Source organism: Uranotaenia lowii, chromosome 3, assembly GCF_029784155.1.
Source record: "Uranotaenia lowii strain MFRU-FL chromosome 3, ASM2978415v1, whole genome shotgun sequence".
Taxonomy (NCBI): domain Eukaryota; kingdom Metazoa; phylum Arthropoda; class Insecta; order Diptera; family Culicidae; genus Uranotaenia; species Uranotaenia lowii.
The window spans coordinates 18,205,862-18,222,163 of NC_073693.1; the positions used below are offsets into that span (position 1 = coordinate 18,205,862).

A 16,302-nucleotide genomic window follows, 5' to 3' on the forward strand; every position below is an offset into this window, starting at 1 on the left:
ATTAAATCCATTTTAAAGCCATTACTCTGACGCATCTGTAAATAAGCTTTGCATTGACACTTGCCCCAATATACGGGACAAATGTAACCTTAGAAATATGATTTTTCCAACATTTTTGAATGTTTGATTTTCAAAAAGAAAATTTAAAAAAAAACGCTGAGAACTTATTTAGTGATGCAACTGATATTTTTTTTAAATATTTATATTTTTTGCCGTAGTAAATTAAAAAAAAAAAGAAATTTGCACTGTATTTAATACATAACAAATTTAATATATTTTTTATTACCATGATAAGTGTTGTTTGGGGAAACTTCAAGCTATAATGTCTCATGTCCACGAGTTTGGAATATGGCGAAGCATTTTTTTAACATAATTTTGGCGCAAAAAGGATAGATATTCAAACTGCTTCGTAGGCGAGGATGGTGAAAAAAGCTGTTTGAAAATGGTTATTAAAAATTCTTTTCATCGTTTTTTTTTAATTTCTATACCTTATTTTTTCAACTCCAAAAAATACCCCAAGCTTAAAGCTTATCAGGAGCTGGAAGTGCTCATAATACAAAATATTAGGAATATACTCAAAAAACTGTCTCGATTCACGCTATTCATCGGTTTTAAAAATTTTATCTCCATAAAGTACAATTTGCAATAAATTCCAATATGCGAATCTTTATCTTTCAATTAGTAATTTATGTAAACTCGAGCCGGTTAAATTTGCCTACTTTCTTCATGCAGTGGGGACAAAATTGGAAAAAATGGGGGAGCTCCAATGTAAATTTAAGATAAAGAGCTTTTCAAAGAAGGGACCATATTTAAAAAGGTATTTTTGGGTACAGAGTACAAATTTCAGTTCTTGAAAAACGAGTTTAGAGATAAAGTTTCAGTAAATAATATAAACCATCTTTGAATTGCAATTCAGAACTGCAGCTACAGCTCTCATTTCAAAGTTGTTGGTTCTGAAGTATGATGAGGTTTGATTTAAAAAAATGCTCTCTAAAATGTAAATTTGAATAAATTTTTACAAATTACATTTATTTTCGGAAGGTGTAGCAAAGCACAACGGGTCAGCTAGTTATTAAATAACTAATAGTTTTAAGCTTTGCTAATCGAAATTTGAAAGAATTTCCCTTGAATGCTTACCCATTCTATCACGAAAAACATTTCAATCTAAGGTTGCCGGGTGGCCCGGATTTATCCGGATTTGTTAGAACATTTGAATCAAAATTTGAGGTAAGTCAGTTCTGGCCCGGTTTCCCAGATTTTGTTGCAAAAAGCCAGGATTTGCCCGGATTTATTCACATAATTTTCAAAACGTAACATAAACTTGAGATATTTTCATTTTTACATTCAAAAAGAAGTTTTAAATGGCAAGTTTTTTAAATAATTATGACTCGTGTTTGGAAGCTTGATATACAATTTTAAATCTGCTGATGTGGTTTGTTGAAAAAAAATATTTGCAAGTATATTTTTCGTTATTTTTACTGAATAATTCCGTAGTTTTAATCAAGTTTTCCCGGATATTGCCAGGATATCGGTTTGAACATTTTGAAATCAAATGCTGGATCTGGCCAGGTTTTTCGATAAATGTTTCTCATCAAATGATAACATTTTTTTTATCTTTTCCATGGGTTATTTAGTGAAAATCCAAAGTATTAAGCTTGTAAGCAAATGTTAACGACCTCTTTTCAAGATCTACCCGTAGAATGGAATATCTTTTTAAGTTTTATTTTGTACTTAGAAATTTCAAAATAGATTTCCGCTGAAACCTTATAAAAGATTTCCTCTGTATGTTTTCAATGTGCTTTTTAAGTTTTCTTATAATTGGATGATAGAATTGAACACATCGATGATCAATAATTACTTAAAATTTAAAAATGAAATGAATTACAAATGAACTTGAATTGTACAAAACTAAAAACTTAAGATTAAATTACTAAATGTCTCGTGCGTTGGATTTAGTTGCATAAAATGAACGTTATATTGTCTAATTCCTATTGTAAACTAAATTCCTACACGGCAATCAAAGTGTTGAGATCGCAGCCTTGAACTTACAACACAACCTTCAGTTTTATTAACTGTTTCCCTTTGAGAAGTTCCGAAAATATGAAAATGGTTGGTTCCTAAAAGCTGGAACATTAGTTTTCAGTCCAAATAGTTATTCAACTGAAGAAGTCAATTCATAATGAACATGAATTAATGTATCCATACTTTACACACGGCATATTCTAGTAGATCCTCAACCACTGTTCTTCTCAATATATTTCTAACAGGCGAGTAGTTTTTTTAAAATCCTAAATGAAGGTTCATTATTGCAATCAAATGCCTCGCACCGGTACCACGTGCTTTCAGCAGTAGAAGGTACAAAAAACAACCGCCAAAATTTCCCCTTTCAAATCTTTAACGCTCAGCAAGCTTTGATTTGCTTCCCAGTACACGTGAACTCTGGATAGTCGTTTCTTACGCCCGGCCCATGGTGATGGTGAAAACAACCCGCCAAAGGAAACGAAAATCGGCTGCCAAATGGGTGCCATGACTTTTGATTTGTGGAAATAAAAACGAAAGTTGTATGGGAGGGTCCCTTTTCTTAGGTGGGAGGGGCTCAGCACTATTACTAAAACCTTACCCTGGTTCAACTACATCTCTGTACCAAATTTCAGTCTGATCGGTTCAGCGGTGTGGATTTGTATAAGGTGCATACAAACAACCAAACATATATAGTCCAACTCATCTTTATATATTAGATATACCATCGAAGTTCGATTTTCCCTACTCAAATTTGCAAAAATTAAAAATATCCTTATTTCAAAAAAATTATCAAAAACCAAACTTTTATACAAAAACACAATTATTTATTGGCATTTTAGTAAATCGAGCTAACAATCATTAATTGATGTTAATGTTCTACATAAGAATTGTATAAGATAAATCGGTTGTATAAAAATCGTGACAATCAGTTGAGCATTCAATAACTACCAGCGAGACTTATTCGTTTTTGCACATTTTAGCTTCAAGACGACATTGCATTCATTATTAAAATGAGAAAAAAAACATAATGCAATCTTCAAAGGACCAAAAAATTTCATAACATAATGCAATAGAGGTCGTACAACACAATCAAAATGAAATTGGAATTCATTTTCGTTCTAAACGTGTTTTTCTTTGAAATTTCTGCCATTCGCATATAAATTTTCGAAACATTCGTTTTTGTGACGTCACAAAAAAATACAATATGGCTCTCGACACTACCTTATTTAAATATTCCTTGGGAATTTACTGAAAAACCACGTTTAATATTCGCGTTGCCATGTGAAAAACTGCAGCTCATTTTGACGATGTTAAAAGAACTCTTGGCATTTGCTAGCATTCCACTCCAAAAATGATTCAGCCTTTCTTTGCTACGGTCATAATTATCAAATTTATCGCCTCTGGCAATCACTCCGGAATACTGCCGTACTGCTAAATCTGCCGAGGTTCTACTAATGCGTCCAGTATCTGTCAATATAGTCAAAGTCTTCTCAAATATTTTTTGGCCAATTTGGTATCGCTGCTGATAACTGCCGGATCAAGACAAGGGACGGCCTTGGTCAGAGGATAAGTTAATGGCGATCGCTTCATTAACTTAAGTACAATTGCCTTCAGCTTTCCTTTGCATTCGATACGAAATTGCAGTAGTTGCTCTTCGCTGAGCATAAAACATTTTTTTCGTAGCATTCTTAGTGTCATATCCGCATATTTTTAAGCAGATAATAAACTATGACGTTTCAATTTCTTCAAATAAAATCAGGATCATTATTTTTCCCTGATTGGTGCAAAAATTCCCTGATGTTCCCTGATTTTCCCTGATGCAAATTGAATTCCCTGATTTTCCCTGATTTTCCAGGTTTTTTTCAGGTAGTCGACACCTTGATTTATGGCCACCAGTTTGCATAGAGCTGCCCCATAGTGCAGTGTGATTTCCTCGATCAATAGAGTAACCAGATTCACACATGTCTAATGCTACCGCCGATCTAGGACTCTGTGAAGGAAGGATTTTCTTCTTTTAATCAGACCTCTAAAGCAGCCACGAGGCTCAAAAACTCCTCTTCTACGGGCCCGGATGAGATACCAGCTACCTTCCTGAAGCGTTTTATGCCTTTTTTCGGACTCCTGTCAGACTTATCTTCCAAGCTTCGCTTGAACAGGCCACCTTCCCCTCACTGGGGAAGGAAGCTTACATGTTCCCGGTTCATAAAAAGAGAAATAGGAAAGATGTCAATAATTACCGTGGAATTTCAGCTTTGTGTGCAATAGCCAAGCATAACTTCTCTAACGGGGCTTCAACTGACACCAAGTTTTCAAGCTCCTCAAATTTTTCAAGAATTTTCATTTTGTCCCAAAAGTATTCAAGAATATTGGAAAAAAAAACTGCTTACAAAGTTTTGGACATTGGATTCGTATGGTTAATCTTGGACCGGGAAAAGTGACCAATCATGGGAAGCGAAACTTACAACTCTACCTTTATAGCATTTGCAAAGGATTTTTCAGCTAAGTATTCTTTTACTCTTATTGTTTTGGTTTGCTTTTATATTTCGTTAGGTGATTTTTAGAGAATATTTATTTAAAAAATGTCCATGATAGCTGTAGTATCAATCGAGGCAGGGATAATTTCAATTCCCAAACACTCAGCATTTTTTTTAAATAACATTCGGTGACTGTCGTAAGAATATGAAAGACTGCAAAGAGTGGAAAATTCTAATATTGTTTTTAGGAAAAGATGAGGGAGAGGAGTTTAACTAGATTGTGTCATTTCGCCTTGCAAAAATCAATTTCGTGAACTGCTATTATTTGCACGGTTTGCATTATCTATGAAAAAATTTCCACAATCGTTTGCGTGCCTTTTTTTAGTTGATTTAACAGAGTTTTGCACAAGAACTTTCGTAGAGGTGGATGATAACCGGTGCTTTAAATCTAGAGACGTTGAGGTGGTTCAATTTTTTTCTTAAGATTTACGTGAGGATTTGACATTTTTTTTTGTATAAGGGATTTTTACTCTGTAGGATACATTAATACCTGTTTAACATTTTCGAATCTAGGAATTTTATCAGGAGATTCTTTTTTGTCAAATGCATAAGGAATGTAACGAATAAAAAATAAATCTTTTATAAGTCGAATTTTTTTTTCATTGATTTTGTGCATTTTTGGAGGTTAAGGATTTTCAAAGAATGAGATATGATAAGGAATCAAAAGAATTTTATTTTTAATAAAACTGTTTGTTGATTCCATCATATTCGTTACCGATATTTTTTGCTTTTATGAAGAGGTTGCAGTAGGTAATATTGCTACATTTAAGTAATCATATCAGAACATTGACTAGGTTTTGCACGAAAACATGACAAAATTGTCCATCATATCTTAAATTAATTTCTAGAAAATGTTTTCTCCATCAAAAAACAACTCCTAAAATAACTTTTTCAAAAACAAAAATATTGATCCTATGCTTGTTGTGATATTATCTTATACATTCCATCCAAACTAGAAAACTAATATGATGCCGAGATCAGAGAAGCATTAAGAAATAAATTAAACGACTATAATATCAATTCAGCTTCTATAAAGCTATGATTCTACACAGCAAAAAATTTCTAAAAGTATACGCAATCTAAAATACGAGTGATCTACTTTTTGACCAGTGTAATTCAAAACTGATGTAATTTTACACTCTTTTTGATCTATTTTTGAATCGTTGGTATAAACTTAATTTTGTATTATGTATGTTTACACGCCCTGATCTAAAAAATATATCTCAATATAAAATTACATCGAAAACAATATAAAACACGACAGATTCATTGTTTTCCTTTTTTCGCGGCATAAATTGTTCTGTTTTTATCCGAGATGGTGGTTTATTGTGCGAAAAGAAAAAAAATTCGCTTCCGCTGTTAATTTTGTATTAAAACTGAACCAAATTCTTTCAGAATTGAATTAAAAAATGGTAGGTTTAGTTTTAGACGAAATGAAAAAAATGGAACTTCAAATTCTCTTTCGATTGCAGGAATTGCAGTTTTATAAATGGATCAAAGGCCGAATCAATGTTGAATGTTTCTGATGTTTAGGGGATTCCGATTACTATGCTGTTCCGGAAGGATTCAAGAATGCCTGAAGCTGATCGGCAAAACATTGCCCTGCTGGGGATCATCGGACACAACCACAATTCCAGCTGCAAGTGATGGTGAATGTTTTTTGAGTTTTCAGTGTATCGGAAATATATGTTAAATAAAATGACACATGTGGCGTATTTATTCATAAACAACACCCAAAAACTGATTATTTAAAAAAGATTTGTAATATTAACGGTGCTATGTTTTGAAATTTACATCATTGTGTATTTTTACACGACGGTTTATGTCATCCGTTTGCGTGCATTGTTTTCGATCTAAATTTACACGCCTCAAAAATTACATTGTTGAGAAAAATACACCGTGGTACAATTTTATATCAAAATCGATGTTCCGTTTTCGTGCATCGTTTTCGATCTAAATTTACACGTTTTTTTCTTGCTGTGTATCATTTAGGAAAAAGGTATGATATTTTGAGTGAAAATATTGCGATAAAATGGCAGTTAATTAGATGTGTTGGAAAGTGTCATGAAAAATGAAGAAATGTGGTTATAATTTAAGATTGTACTTGTACCAGTTCAGGTATTTCCATCAAACAACAATTTTAAAAAATAGAATTTCAAAAACTAGATCATGTTGCAATTGAAATTATTTTTTCGTTAATAGTCTCTAAGCTGATACGATACGAGCAGTTGGCATCATTAACTCAATAAAAACCCATCCCCATGTAGGTTTTTGGAAGCGTGCACAAAAATAAAATAAAAATCCCAAAAAATAAGTGAAATATACTCCGCGTGTAAAAGGAGTGAGTAAATCAAAATCAGCGTGCAGATATCGGAAAAAAGAAACAAAACAAAACAAAAAACGACCGAAAACCTCATTGTCGTTTCCGGTGGGGAGTAGATCACCACACCACACAAGTTCGTGGTGGAAAAAATTGTTTGTGTCGCCCGGGAGAAAAACCGCGTGGAAGTGTGCCGCGGAGATCCGAACCAAAGGTACGTTGCACCATCACATTTTTTGCGTGCGTGATTTAATTAGGCCACTACACGGCGAAAAGCCAGGCCAGGCCACGTGCAGCCACTGCATCGGTCCATTCGAGGACGGAAAAGGCATCAAGCCTAAAAAGGTAACACCTGCCGCGAGGAACCTAACCCGCATTTACCTAACCCGACTTTTATCGCCCATAGGGTAGCCCCAGCCGGGAATCCCGGTCCGGGAGAAGCAAAGAAAGAACGGCAAAAGGGTCGCACAGGCGGGTAAAGGTGAATTTTAAAACGTGGCCACAAGAAATTAGTTTCGGCTTTTCGCCGGCGGCCCTTTTTTCCACATCCATCTACCTTTTTTACTCCATCTACTTTTTGCCCTATCTACCATCACTATCGGGACCTCGGTGGCAAACTCTCAGGGCTGACCGGCGACATCGATGCTCCGGCAAAGAGTGGCCGACGAATAAAATTTTCACCAGCAGGATTGTTCCTCATCGGTGCTCCAGGGCGATCGAACTTTGAAGAAAAGCACCACCAGTGGTGCCCAATAGGTACTCCCGGTGACAAGCAACCGCAGACGGAAGGAAGACGCCTCTGGTGGTCCTCAGGCGGTGATCTTAGTAAAGGAGCAGGAGAAGCTCAACCAGCGCTAGCAGATTGTCGCTCCGTGCGAAGAGCGGCAGGAAAAGGGGGAAGAAGCAGCTCCCTACTGGACCCTAGGCGCTACATGCGAGAGGGTAACCGAAAACGGAAGCAGCAGCACCAGCGGTGCTATTCCATCAGTGCGCCAGGTGACGTAGAGTGGCTGAAGTAAAACAGCACCAGTTGTGCCATTCAGGTGGCGGCGGAGGTGGCTGCAAACCAAGGCAACCGCAGCGCGCATCCATCGGTGCCAGAAAAAGAAGATCCTTATGGAGAGTAGGCGCCTGTTGTGCTCCACTATCGAAGCTCCGGGCATAAAGCGATCAAAAGGAGGACGCAGTACCACTAGTGCCGAAGGTCTCGAGCGAAGGTCGGAGGAGCCGCTCGCAGGCCATCCTCAAGTCCAGTTCCAGCCAAAAACTTGCCGGCGCACATCAGAAAGTGTTCTGGTCGAATAGCAACCGGAAAAGAAGCAGCTACGCAAGGGTGCGTCCGCGTCACTGCAGGGGCGACGCGTCGTCGAACAAGCGTGATCAACACGGGGCGAATGTCCACAGTGGGACCGGCGAGGTCGATGCGGAGGAGATCCTTCCAGGGACGACGAAATGAAGAGCGGTAAGTGCACGCAAATCGGGGAAAAGTGGGAGAGTTAATTGAAAACAAAATGCCATAATACAAGCCAAAATTTTAAGAAAATTTAGGTTCTCATTTAAGTGGCATCGACCACAGATCTGCCTCCATAATAATCACACTTGGCAAAAGTGTTTCCTGATTATATCCTTCCATCCATACTCCAAAACAAAATTGTTTGCTAGGATGCAGAGGTGACCTCGGTCCTAAAGCGCAATGTTATGTCTTTCATCCCTTTCTATATTTTTCCTACCTCCCATTGACTACTAGGACGTGGCCGGCGCCGTTATTGATGTTCAAAGAGAGAGCAGCAGTTTTGTACAATGAGAATGAGCTACTAATCCCAAGTATTATTCTTTTGACCTTTGTACAAAATTGATGGCCTCGGTCAATCACGGAGTAGCAACCATTGGTGATGTGGAATTCGTTCTACTAAGCCACGCCTGCGATCATGGTTTTCGAAATGCATATTTTGTGTAGAGAAATGCGAGCTAAACGACTATATCATTATTTAACAATTAAAAATATCTGTTTCAGACGTGAAATTCATTTAGCAGAAATTGATATTTGAGCATTTCGGGTTCAATGATTCAGGTGGATGTGAGTAGTCAATCAAGCTAAGCTAATAGCCAAGCATAACTTCTCCAACGACTAGCATGGATTTATGCCTTAACGCTCAACTACAACTAACTTACTGACCTTTACCTCGTTTGTGCATGAAAGTTGCGCACAGAAATATCAAACTGATGCCATCTATACCGATCTGTCTGCCGCATTCGACAAGGTGAATCATGATATTGCCATCGGAAAGCTCAAACGTTTAGGATTTTGTGGATCTCTTTTTGGCTGGTTCTGCAGTTACTTAACTGGACGTAACTTGACAGTTCGTACGGGTAACTGCTTTTCCAGGCAATTCTCAGCTGCATCAGGGGAGTCATGTAGGGTCAATAGTATTCCTGATCTATTTCAATGACGTGCTGCAACTTCTCGATGGACCAAAATTAGCGTGTGCCGACGACTTGAAACTGTTCTACTCTATCAATGGCACGAAGATGTGTTTAAACTCTTTGCCTCCAGCCATTTATTTCCTTGGAAACGATGCAATCTCTCGAGTTGAACACGTGAAAGATCTATGGTGTGATTCTTGACGTGCGGCTGGATTTTAAGACTCATACCAACTTTATCGTTGTAAAGGCCTCCAGATGTTTGGGTCTTCTTTAACGCATGACGAAGGACTTTAAGGACATCTACTGCCTGAAGAGTCTTTACTGTAGCTTGGTTCGATCTATCTTGAATATGCTCCAGCTGTTTGGTGTCCATATCCCCCCTTATTCTGCGCCGCGCGTGAGGTGACGATAGTCGAGTCACCCGATTCCAGTAGTGAGAAACGTCTTTTAGAATGAACTTTTTGAGTTCTTATCCTAATCTAGTAGTCACCGTGTGTGACAAATCGATGCTCATCATCTCACGCGCGGCGCAGAATAAGGGATACCAACGGTTCTGATCGCTTCGAAGCCATCCAACGGCGTTTTTTGAGGTATGCCCTTCGACATTTAAACTGGCAAGACCCTTTTCGACTTCCCAGCTACGAAAGCCGCTGCCGCCTGATCGACATTGACATTGTCTTTCGTCGCTGATCTGGTTTCATCAAGAATCGACTGTAGCGCACTTTTGGAATTTCTTCCTCTTAGCGTCCGACCCCGACGTCCTCCCAAACGGAATCGGGATCTTCAGCTTTTCGTTCCCCATAGACTGAACAATTACGGGACCAATAATTGGCGTCATTAAGACTTTCAACCGCTTCTCAGAGCCTTTTGATTTTGACGTTTCGAGGGATGTAAAGAAGAATTCTTAGAGTGTGTAGATTTGTATTTGTAGTTAGTCTCTTAATTTAAAAGAAATATCAAACTGATGGCATCTATACCGATCTGTCTGCCGCATTGGTGAATCATGATATTTAAATCCGTATTGCTGTTCGGGTGCGAAACTTGGTGCACATAACCGCTGCCTGCGGAATATCATCCGCGCTTGGTGGCCTGGCAACTGGATCTCGAATGAGGAACTACATCGCCGGTGTCATCAAAATCGAGAAAACGAGATTTGCAGAGAGGCGCTAGATTGGAATCCAGAAGGTCATCGAAAAAGAGACAGACCCAGAAACTCGTGGCGGCGAAGCCTAGCCGCTGAAATCCGAACTGTCGACGAGAATCTTGACTGGGACCAGGTGAAGACGCTGGTTCCGGATCGTCAACAGTGGAGGTCTTTTACCACGGCCCTATGCACCGGAGGATCGGCGCGGGATCATAAAGTAAGTTTTTTTTTGTGTCATGTAAAATGCAATTTACAGAGCTTTATAAAGATAACATTCTTTCAAAAATTTAAGTAGCGATTTTTCAAGTGGTTCATCATTTTTCAAGATTTCAAAAACACTTCTCCTATTGTTGTTTTTCTCACGAGCTTCTTTATATCCATAACAGTCGGTCAGAATATGCTGCACAGTAGTTAGGACGCCGCAGAATTGACATATAGGCGGGGTACTTCTATCGAACAGGTGCGCATGGGTCAGTCTTGTATGGCCTATCCTCAATCTTGTTATAACACGTTGGTCCGAGAGACATTTCCGGTCTGTATATTTTGAAGGTGAATATTTGTTTGCCTTAGGAATGATGGATTTGAACGCCATTTGTTTTCCTATGTCCACTTCATGTTTGTTTTGATGGTGCGTATAGCGTCTTGCGCAGAAATTCTGGAACTAGCTGGAGGTGTACTGTTGCGTGCAATATTAGCACATCCAGGATCAATATATGATCCTTTTTCTTTATAATTCGTTTATTTGAATCGGCTCATACCTTGAGGCTTTAAGGAGCCAAACTCGTTTTGTTTTTTTTTACAATTGTTTGCTTAGGTCTAGATTACTTTTTTAACACTTTTTGAAGAGAATAGGAAACAGATAGGGAAATGTGAAAATAAAAAGAATTATAGACGGAGATCAATAGCTTTTAGGAAAAGGTATATTTCGAACATGTAGACCAAGTCCATCACAGCTAACACATCCCTTACTGGAACGTTGGGTGGTTTTCTTCGGGCCCGAAGGGAGTCTATGAAATTCGTTCTAGCAACAAGATGGTCCTCATACGACCAAACAATATGCTCTATGTGATAGTAACCTAGGCCACAACCGCATAAATTGCTGCTAGCAATATTTATACGATAGAGTACCGCATTCAAGGAATAATGATTGGACATGAGACGGGAAAATAAACGAATAAAATCCCGACTCAGGTCCAATCTATTAATATATGATTTATTAATTTTATAAAGAGATAAATAAATAAAATATAGCTAAAGCCATGTGTTTCTCGAATCTATCGATCAATTTCCTTTCGGTTTGCCCAATGTACACCTTATCACAGCCGGAACAACTGATTTTGTACTCATCAGATCTATGAAGGAGATCCACTGGATCTTTAGTCGATCCTAAGATGGATTTCAGTTGATTATTCGAGCTAATGAACACCTAGGCGACTCAAAACAAACGAAAAACAAAATTCGGTCTTTAAAATTATCAAAATGCATTTCTTCTGCCAACGTGAAAGGATCTCTTATGAATAACAAAGATGACTTTCAAACAACATAATTTTACATTTTTGGCGTGGAACTGGAAAACGTTTGGAAAATCAGTAGATAATTAAAATTTAAAATTCCTTAATCTGGTAATGAAAACCCTCTACTTTTTATACTGTACATCATATTAAAAAAAATATCAGGCACCAGCCCAATTGTTCAATTAAATGAAGCCATGAGAGCAAACTCAAACCCAAACCGATCATCAAATTATGTGATCATCCCAACATTTTGTGGGATGCGTCTGGGGGGAGTGATATTTATTAGTGCGGCAGCCAGCCAGCCCAGGGCCAGTGTACGTACACCGGAGTTTGTGCTGTTAGATTTTGTTAACTGGCACCGCCGCCCATTGACCATATTTAGTAAACACGAACGAACGAACGAGCGTCAAGAGATAACTGTATAGTTGATTCAACGAACGCGTTTCGTTTCTTTGTGCCCTCTGCTGGCTGACTGCTTCTTCCATTTTTTATCTGCGCTTTTGATGACTAACTTTTTTCCCGTTGTGATATTTGTGCAAGTAGTAGCAAAAATGTATATTGCTCTGTGGTCCCCAACATCTCCCCCTTTCCGTTTTATTCTTTCATTCAACTTCTGTGCCTACTTACTTCTTTGCTGCCGGACATTCCGCTGATGTAGACCTTGATGACCATTTTGAAGGGTGCTGCTGTGGCTGACGGCTTATCGGAACAATTAAATTGTGCACGGAGTTGCTAGCTTGCTGGCGAAACTTTTACGTCCGAATTCGGTAAAGACTTTTTAGCTCGAGCAAGCACCACAAAAATATCTTTCACACTCGGGTTACTTTTTTCGATTTTTCGAATTCTACACTCGGCAAACCAAAGAGACCGATTTATCTTCAGATTACCCTCTTCTCGCAGGCACTAACTTTTGCCGATTGTAACGAGCACCACCCAACAACCGCGAATCGACTCGATGTGAAATGCACCTTCTACTCTGCCCTTCTTCGCTGGGGAATCACTAGCCAATTCCCGAGGAGACTTCCGGTTGATTGCTTCCCTTTTTTCCGTAATGCCGGGAAGCTACGCGCTACAATAATAAAAGCCCCACACTTTTTCACTGCACCACAATTCCAATAAAGGCCAAAATACGACAGGTATCTTTCGTATTTTTCTCTTCCCAACGACACACCACACACTAGTATAGAGACTAAAAAATTCCTTCCTTCTTCGCTACACTGACTACTGGCTGTGCGCACAAAGATTCGATACTTCTCTCTGCTGGCTACTGCTACTAATGCTGCTGCTGCTGGCTGGATGTTCCGATCGGATGTCTTCTGGCTGACTGATTTGCTTTGCGCTGGCCCTCGTTCGCTTGCTGGCTGCGGTTGCTCGTCGCCCGCTTGGACGGAATTTTTTCGTATTTTTTGCGATTCAACTGTCACGGCGGCTGTCACTTTAAAAAACAAAATACACGTGTTCGCTGAAATAATCACTTTGGGTTTTGAGATACCTTAAATACGAACTCTGAATCAGAAATTTTAGATCGAAATCTGAAACGGGAATCTCAATCTGAATGAATCCAAGATCTAATTAGAAATTTTAATCTCAAATCTGAAATCCGAATCTGAAATTGAAATCTACCTGTAATCTGAGGTCTGAATCTCAAATCTGAATCTGAGATCTAAATTTTAATCCCGTTTGAAATCTGAAATTTGAATCTGAAATCCGAATCTTAAATTTGAATCTGTCTGTAATATGAGGCCTGCATAAAAAATCTGAATCTGAAATCTTTTGAAGTTTGAATCTTAATCTTGAATGTGAATATACAAGAATTATTAGACCATCGAAATTATATCCAAACCAGTGAAAAACCGGTAACCCCATTGTGTTAATTTCATTAAAGCTTTCAAGCAGTTTAGAACTGTGTTAAATTGGATCCAAATCTCATCAGTTTTGGACCAATTGCTTAAACCGGTCCTGTAAAAAAAAGTTGAGTTGAAACAGGTATAATAAACCATGCACGGATGCGGTTGCTTTGGTCGGAATTTGGACCGGTTTGGACCGATACAGGTTCTAGCTGAAAGTGTATTATGAATCGGACATTTAAGTTTGATTTCTGAATCTGACTTCAGACTTAATCTGAAAGCTTTCCAAACTTTGAATCTAGAACCTGAAATTAGAATCTGGAATCGAAATAAGAATAATATAGTTTTATTAAGGCATTTTACTTAAGAATTAAATCTGAATCTGAAACATGAAATCTGTTTTTGAAATCTGAATTTTGAATTTAGAATTTCAATTCAGACTTGAATCTGAAAACTGAATTTTAATTAAAATTTAGAATTCAAATTTCTCTGAATTCAGTACTGAAAATCAAAGCGAGATTCGGTAATCTTTAATCTCTGTTTGTTTTGTAACGAGAAATGTTATACATAAACAACATCAGATTTGAGGACCCTCAATATGGGTTTATTTGTTAACCAGAAAAAAAGCTCTGCAATAATTTTACTCAAAATTGGAAATCACTCTCAATGCGTAATTTTGACATTTGTTTTTGTAACCTTCTGTAACCTCGCGGAAAAACAACAAAAATCCACAAAAGTTTTTCTTCGCAGTTCAGCAGATCCGTGGTGGTTTAGTAAAAGTGCAGGAAGAAATCGGTTTCCCACGACCATGTCCGGCCTGATTCGGTTGAATAGCAGTGCCCTGCTGGCCCGCTCCCTAATGCAGCACTCGCTTCGCAGCGCCCGGTTGATTTCGTCATCCCAGAAGAATCGTGAAGCCGCCACCATTGATGTGTCGAAGAAAGCTGCCGCAAAACCTGCCGAACCCGCCGCTTCAACGGCGGCCACCAAGAACTGGGTCAGTTATGGATTCGACTATAAGAACGAGACCGAAGATCGGAACGCCATGAACTCATCGTTCTTCTTCTCCGTAACACTGTGTCTGGTTTTGGGAGGTTTCTACTGGGCCTATCTGCCCGATACCCAGATGTTGGATTGGGCCCAACGGGAGGGTTACCTGGAACTGCGGCGTCGGGAAGCTGCCGGGTTGGAACCGATTAGCAAGGATTACATCGATCCAGCCCACATTGTGCTCCCTTCGGATGAGGAACTGGGTAATACCGAGATCGTTATCTAAGCAGCTGGCAGTGGAAGAACGAGGGGTTATGTAATGGCACCTTTTTGTCATCAGCAAGCGATTGAATAAAATCACCAACCAAAACAGCTTGTAAATACAAAATAAACAACTCGCTGGCAGCAGCGTGAAGGTTTTTTGGGCCGGAAAAACGGTGTATCGAATCGGTTCAATAAAGATTAGGATATTTGAAACAAGGTAAAGTTTTCCAGTTTGATGACAATCATTGTGTCGCGAACTACTGAGTAGCTCATTTGCTATACAATTCGCCTGGAAATGGTACCGATCACATGTTGATCCCAACCAATACAAAAAATCAGTTTTTTTTGTAAAATGATCTAGATTACACCATAAGTATTGCGACTCGATAAGAGATGGCGTTGCTACTAGTTTTTTTTTTTCGTTATGTTGGTACACTCTTCATATCGAAGTAAATCAAGTTGCATGTAGAAAGTATCTTGAAAACATGTTGGTTACTGAATTTGAGCGTGATCGTATGCCTTGAAGATAAGGTAGCCAAACTATACCTTCAGAACTGTTTCTAACGATTGAACCTTTTCCGTGGTATATACCTAGCTTTTCAGAACGGCCATAACACAACATGGATAAAAGTTTGGCAAGTGGTAGAATCAGTAGAAGCTTTCTTTTCACGAATTGATCTAACTTATACAATATAATTTTCATCAATATGTGGTTGTGTGTTTTAAGAAAACTCAAGTTCGAATCCAAATTTAAAATTTTCGAAGTTTAGTTTCGATTAAATTGAGAATACCAGCAAAGAGAAGATTTGTGATACCAGCACCGTTTGAATTAAAGAGAAAAAAAAATAATATTCTTCCATATTCAGACTTAACATAGAAAACACATCTAGAGTTTGGTCATTTTTTTTTTTTTTTTTTTTATAATCATAGGTTTGTTTATTAAGGCATTTTACTTTTTATAAAGTTTCGTTTTGCCGAGTGTATCACTTCATTAATCTATGTTAGTAGAAGGGGGAGCCGTAATAGTCGCGGCGACTCAACTGTTAGTTGTATTCTAATTTGGGGGTTGGGAAGGGGAGCCTTTAGGGTTTACTATCGGAAACATTTCTCCATCTGGGCTCGGTGGTGGCTTCCTGTAGCTGTGGATGCATGAGCTACTTCAGATTGTCGTCTTCCTGGCCAGACTTCTGGTGGAGTTTGTGGAACCCATTGGACGGTATGTTACTCTATTTAATAGATGAAA

General features: G+C 38.4%; 2 protein-coding genes across 2 annotated transcripts in view; one reads left to right on the forward strand and one right to left on the reverse strand.

The window, feature by feature from the left end:
• Positions 1-13,341, reverse strand: part of LOC129751759 (glutamic acid-rich protein) — a 75,907-nt gene extending 62,566 nt beyond the window's left edge. Inside the window, exon 1 of the mRNA XM_055747450.1 lies at positions 12,586-13,341. Coding sequence (XP_055603425.1) covers positions 12,586-12,630 — 45 coding nt within the window. The 5' untranslated portion in view covers positions 12,631-13,341. The remainder of the gene's footprint in view (positions 1-12,585) is intronic.
• Positions 13,342-14,504: 1,163 nt separating this feature from the next.
• On the forward strand, positions 14,505-15,275 carry LOC129755932 (NADH dehydrogenase [ubiquinone] 1 beta subcomplex subunit 11, mitochondrial). Its single transcript, XM_055752637.1, has one exon. It carries the CDS (start codon positions 14,614-14,616, stop codon positions 15,079-15,081), a length of 468 nt encoding a protein of 155 aa, XP_055608612.1. The 5' UTR covers positions 14,505-14,613; the 3' UTR covers positions 15,082-15,275.
• The last annotated feature ends 1,027 nt before the right edge of the window (positions 15,276-16,302 follow it).

Excerpts from the sequence above, each read along its gene's own strand:
- LOC129755932 (XM_055752637.1), top strand. The coding sequence starts at position 14,614 with ATGTCCGGCCTGATTCGGTTGAATAGCAGTGCCCTGCTGGCCCGCTCC.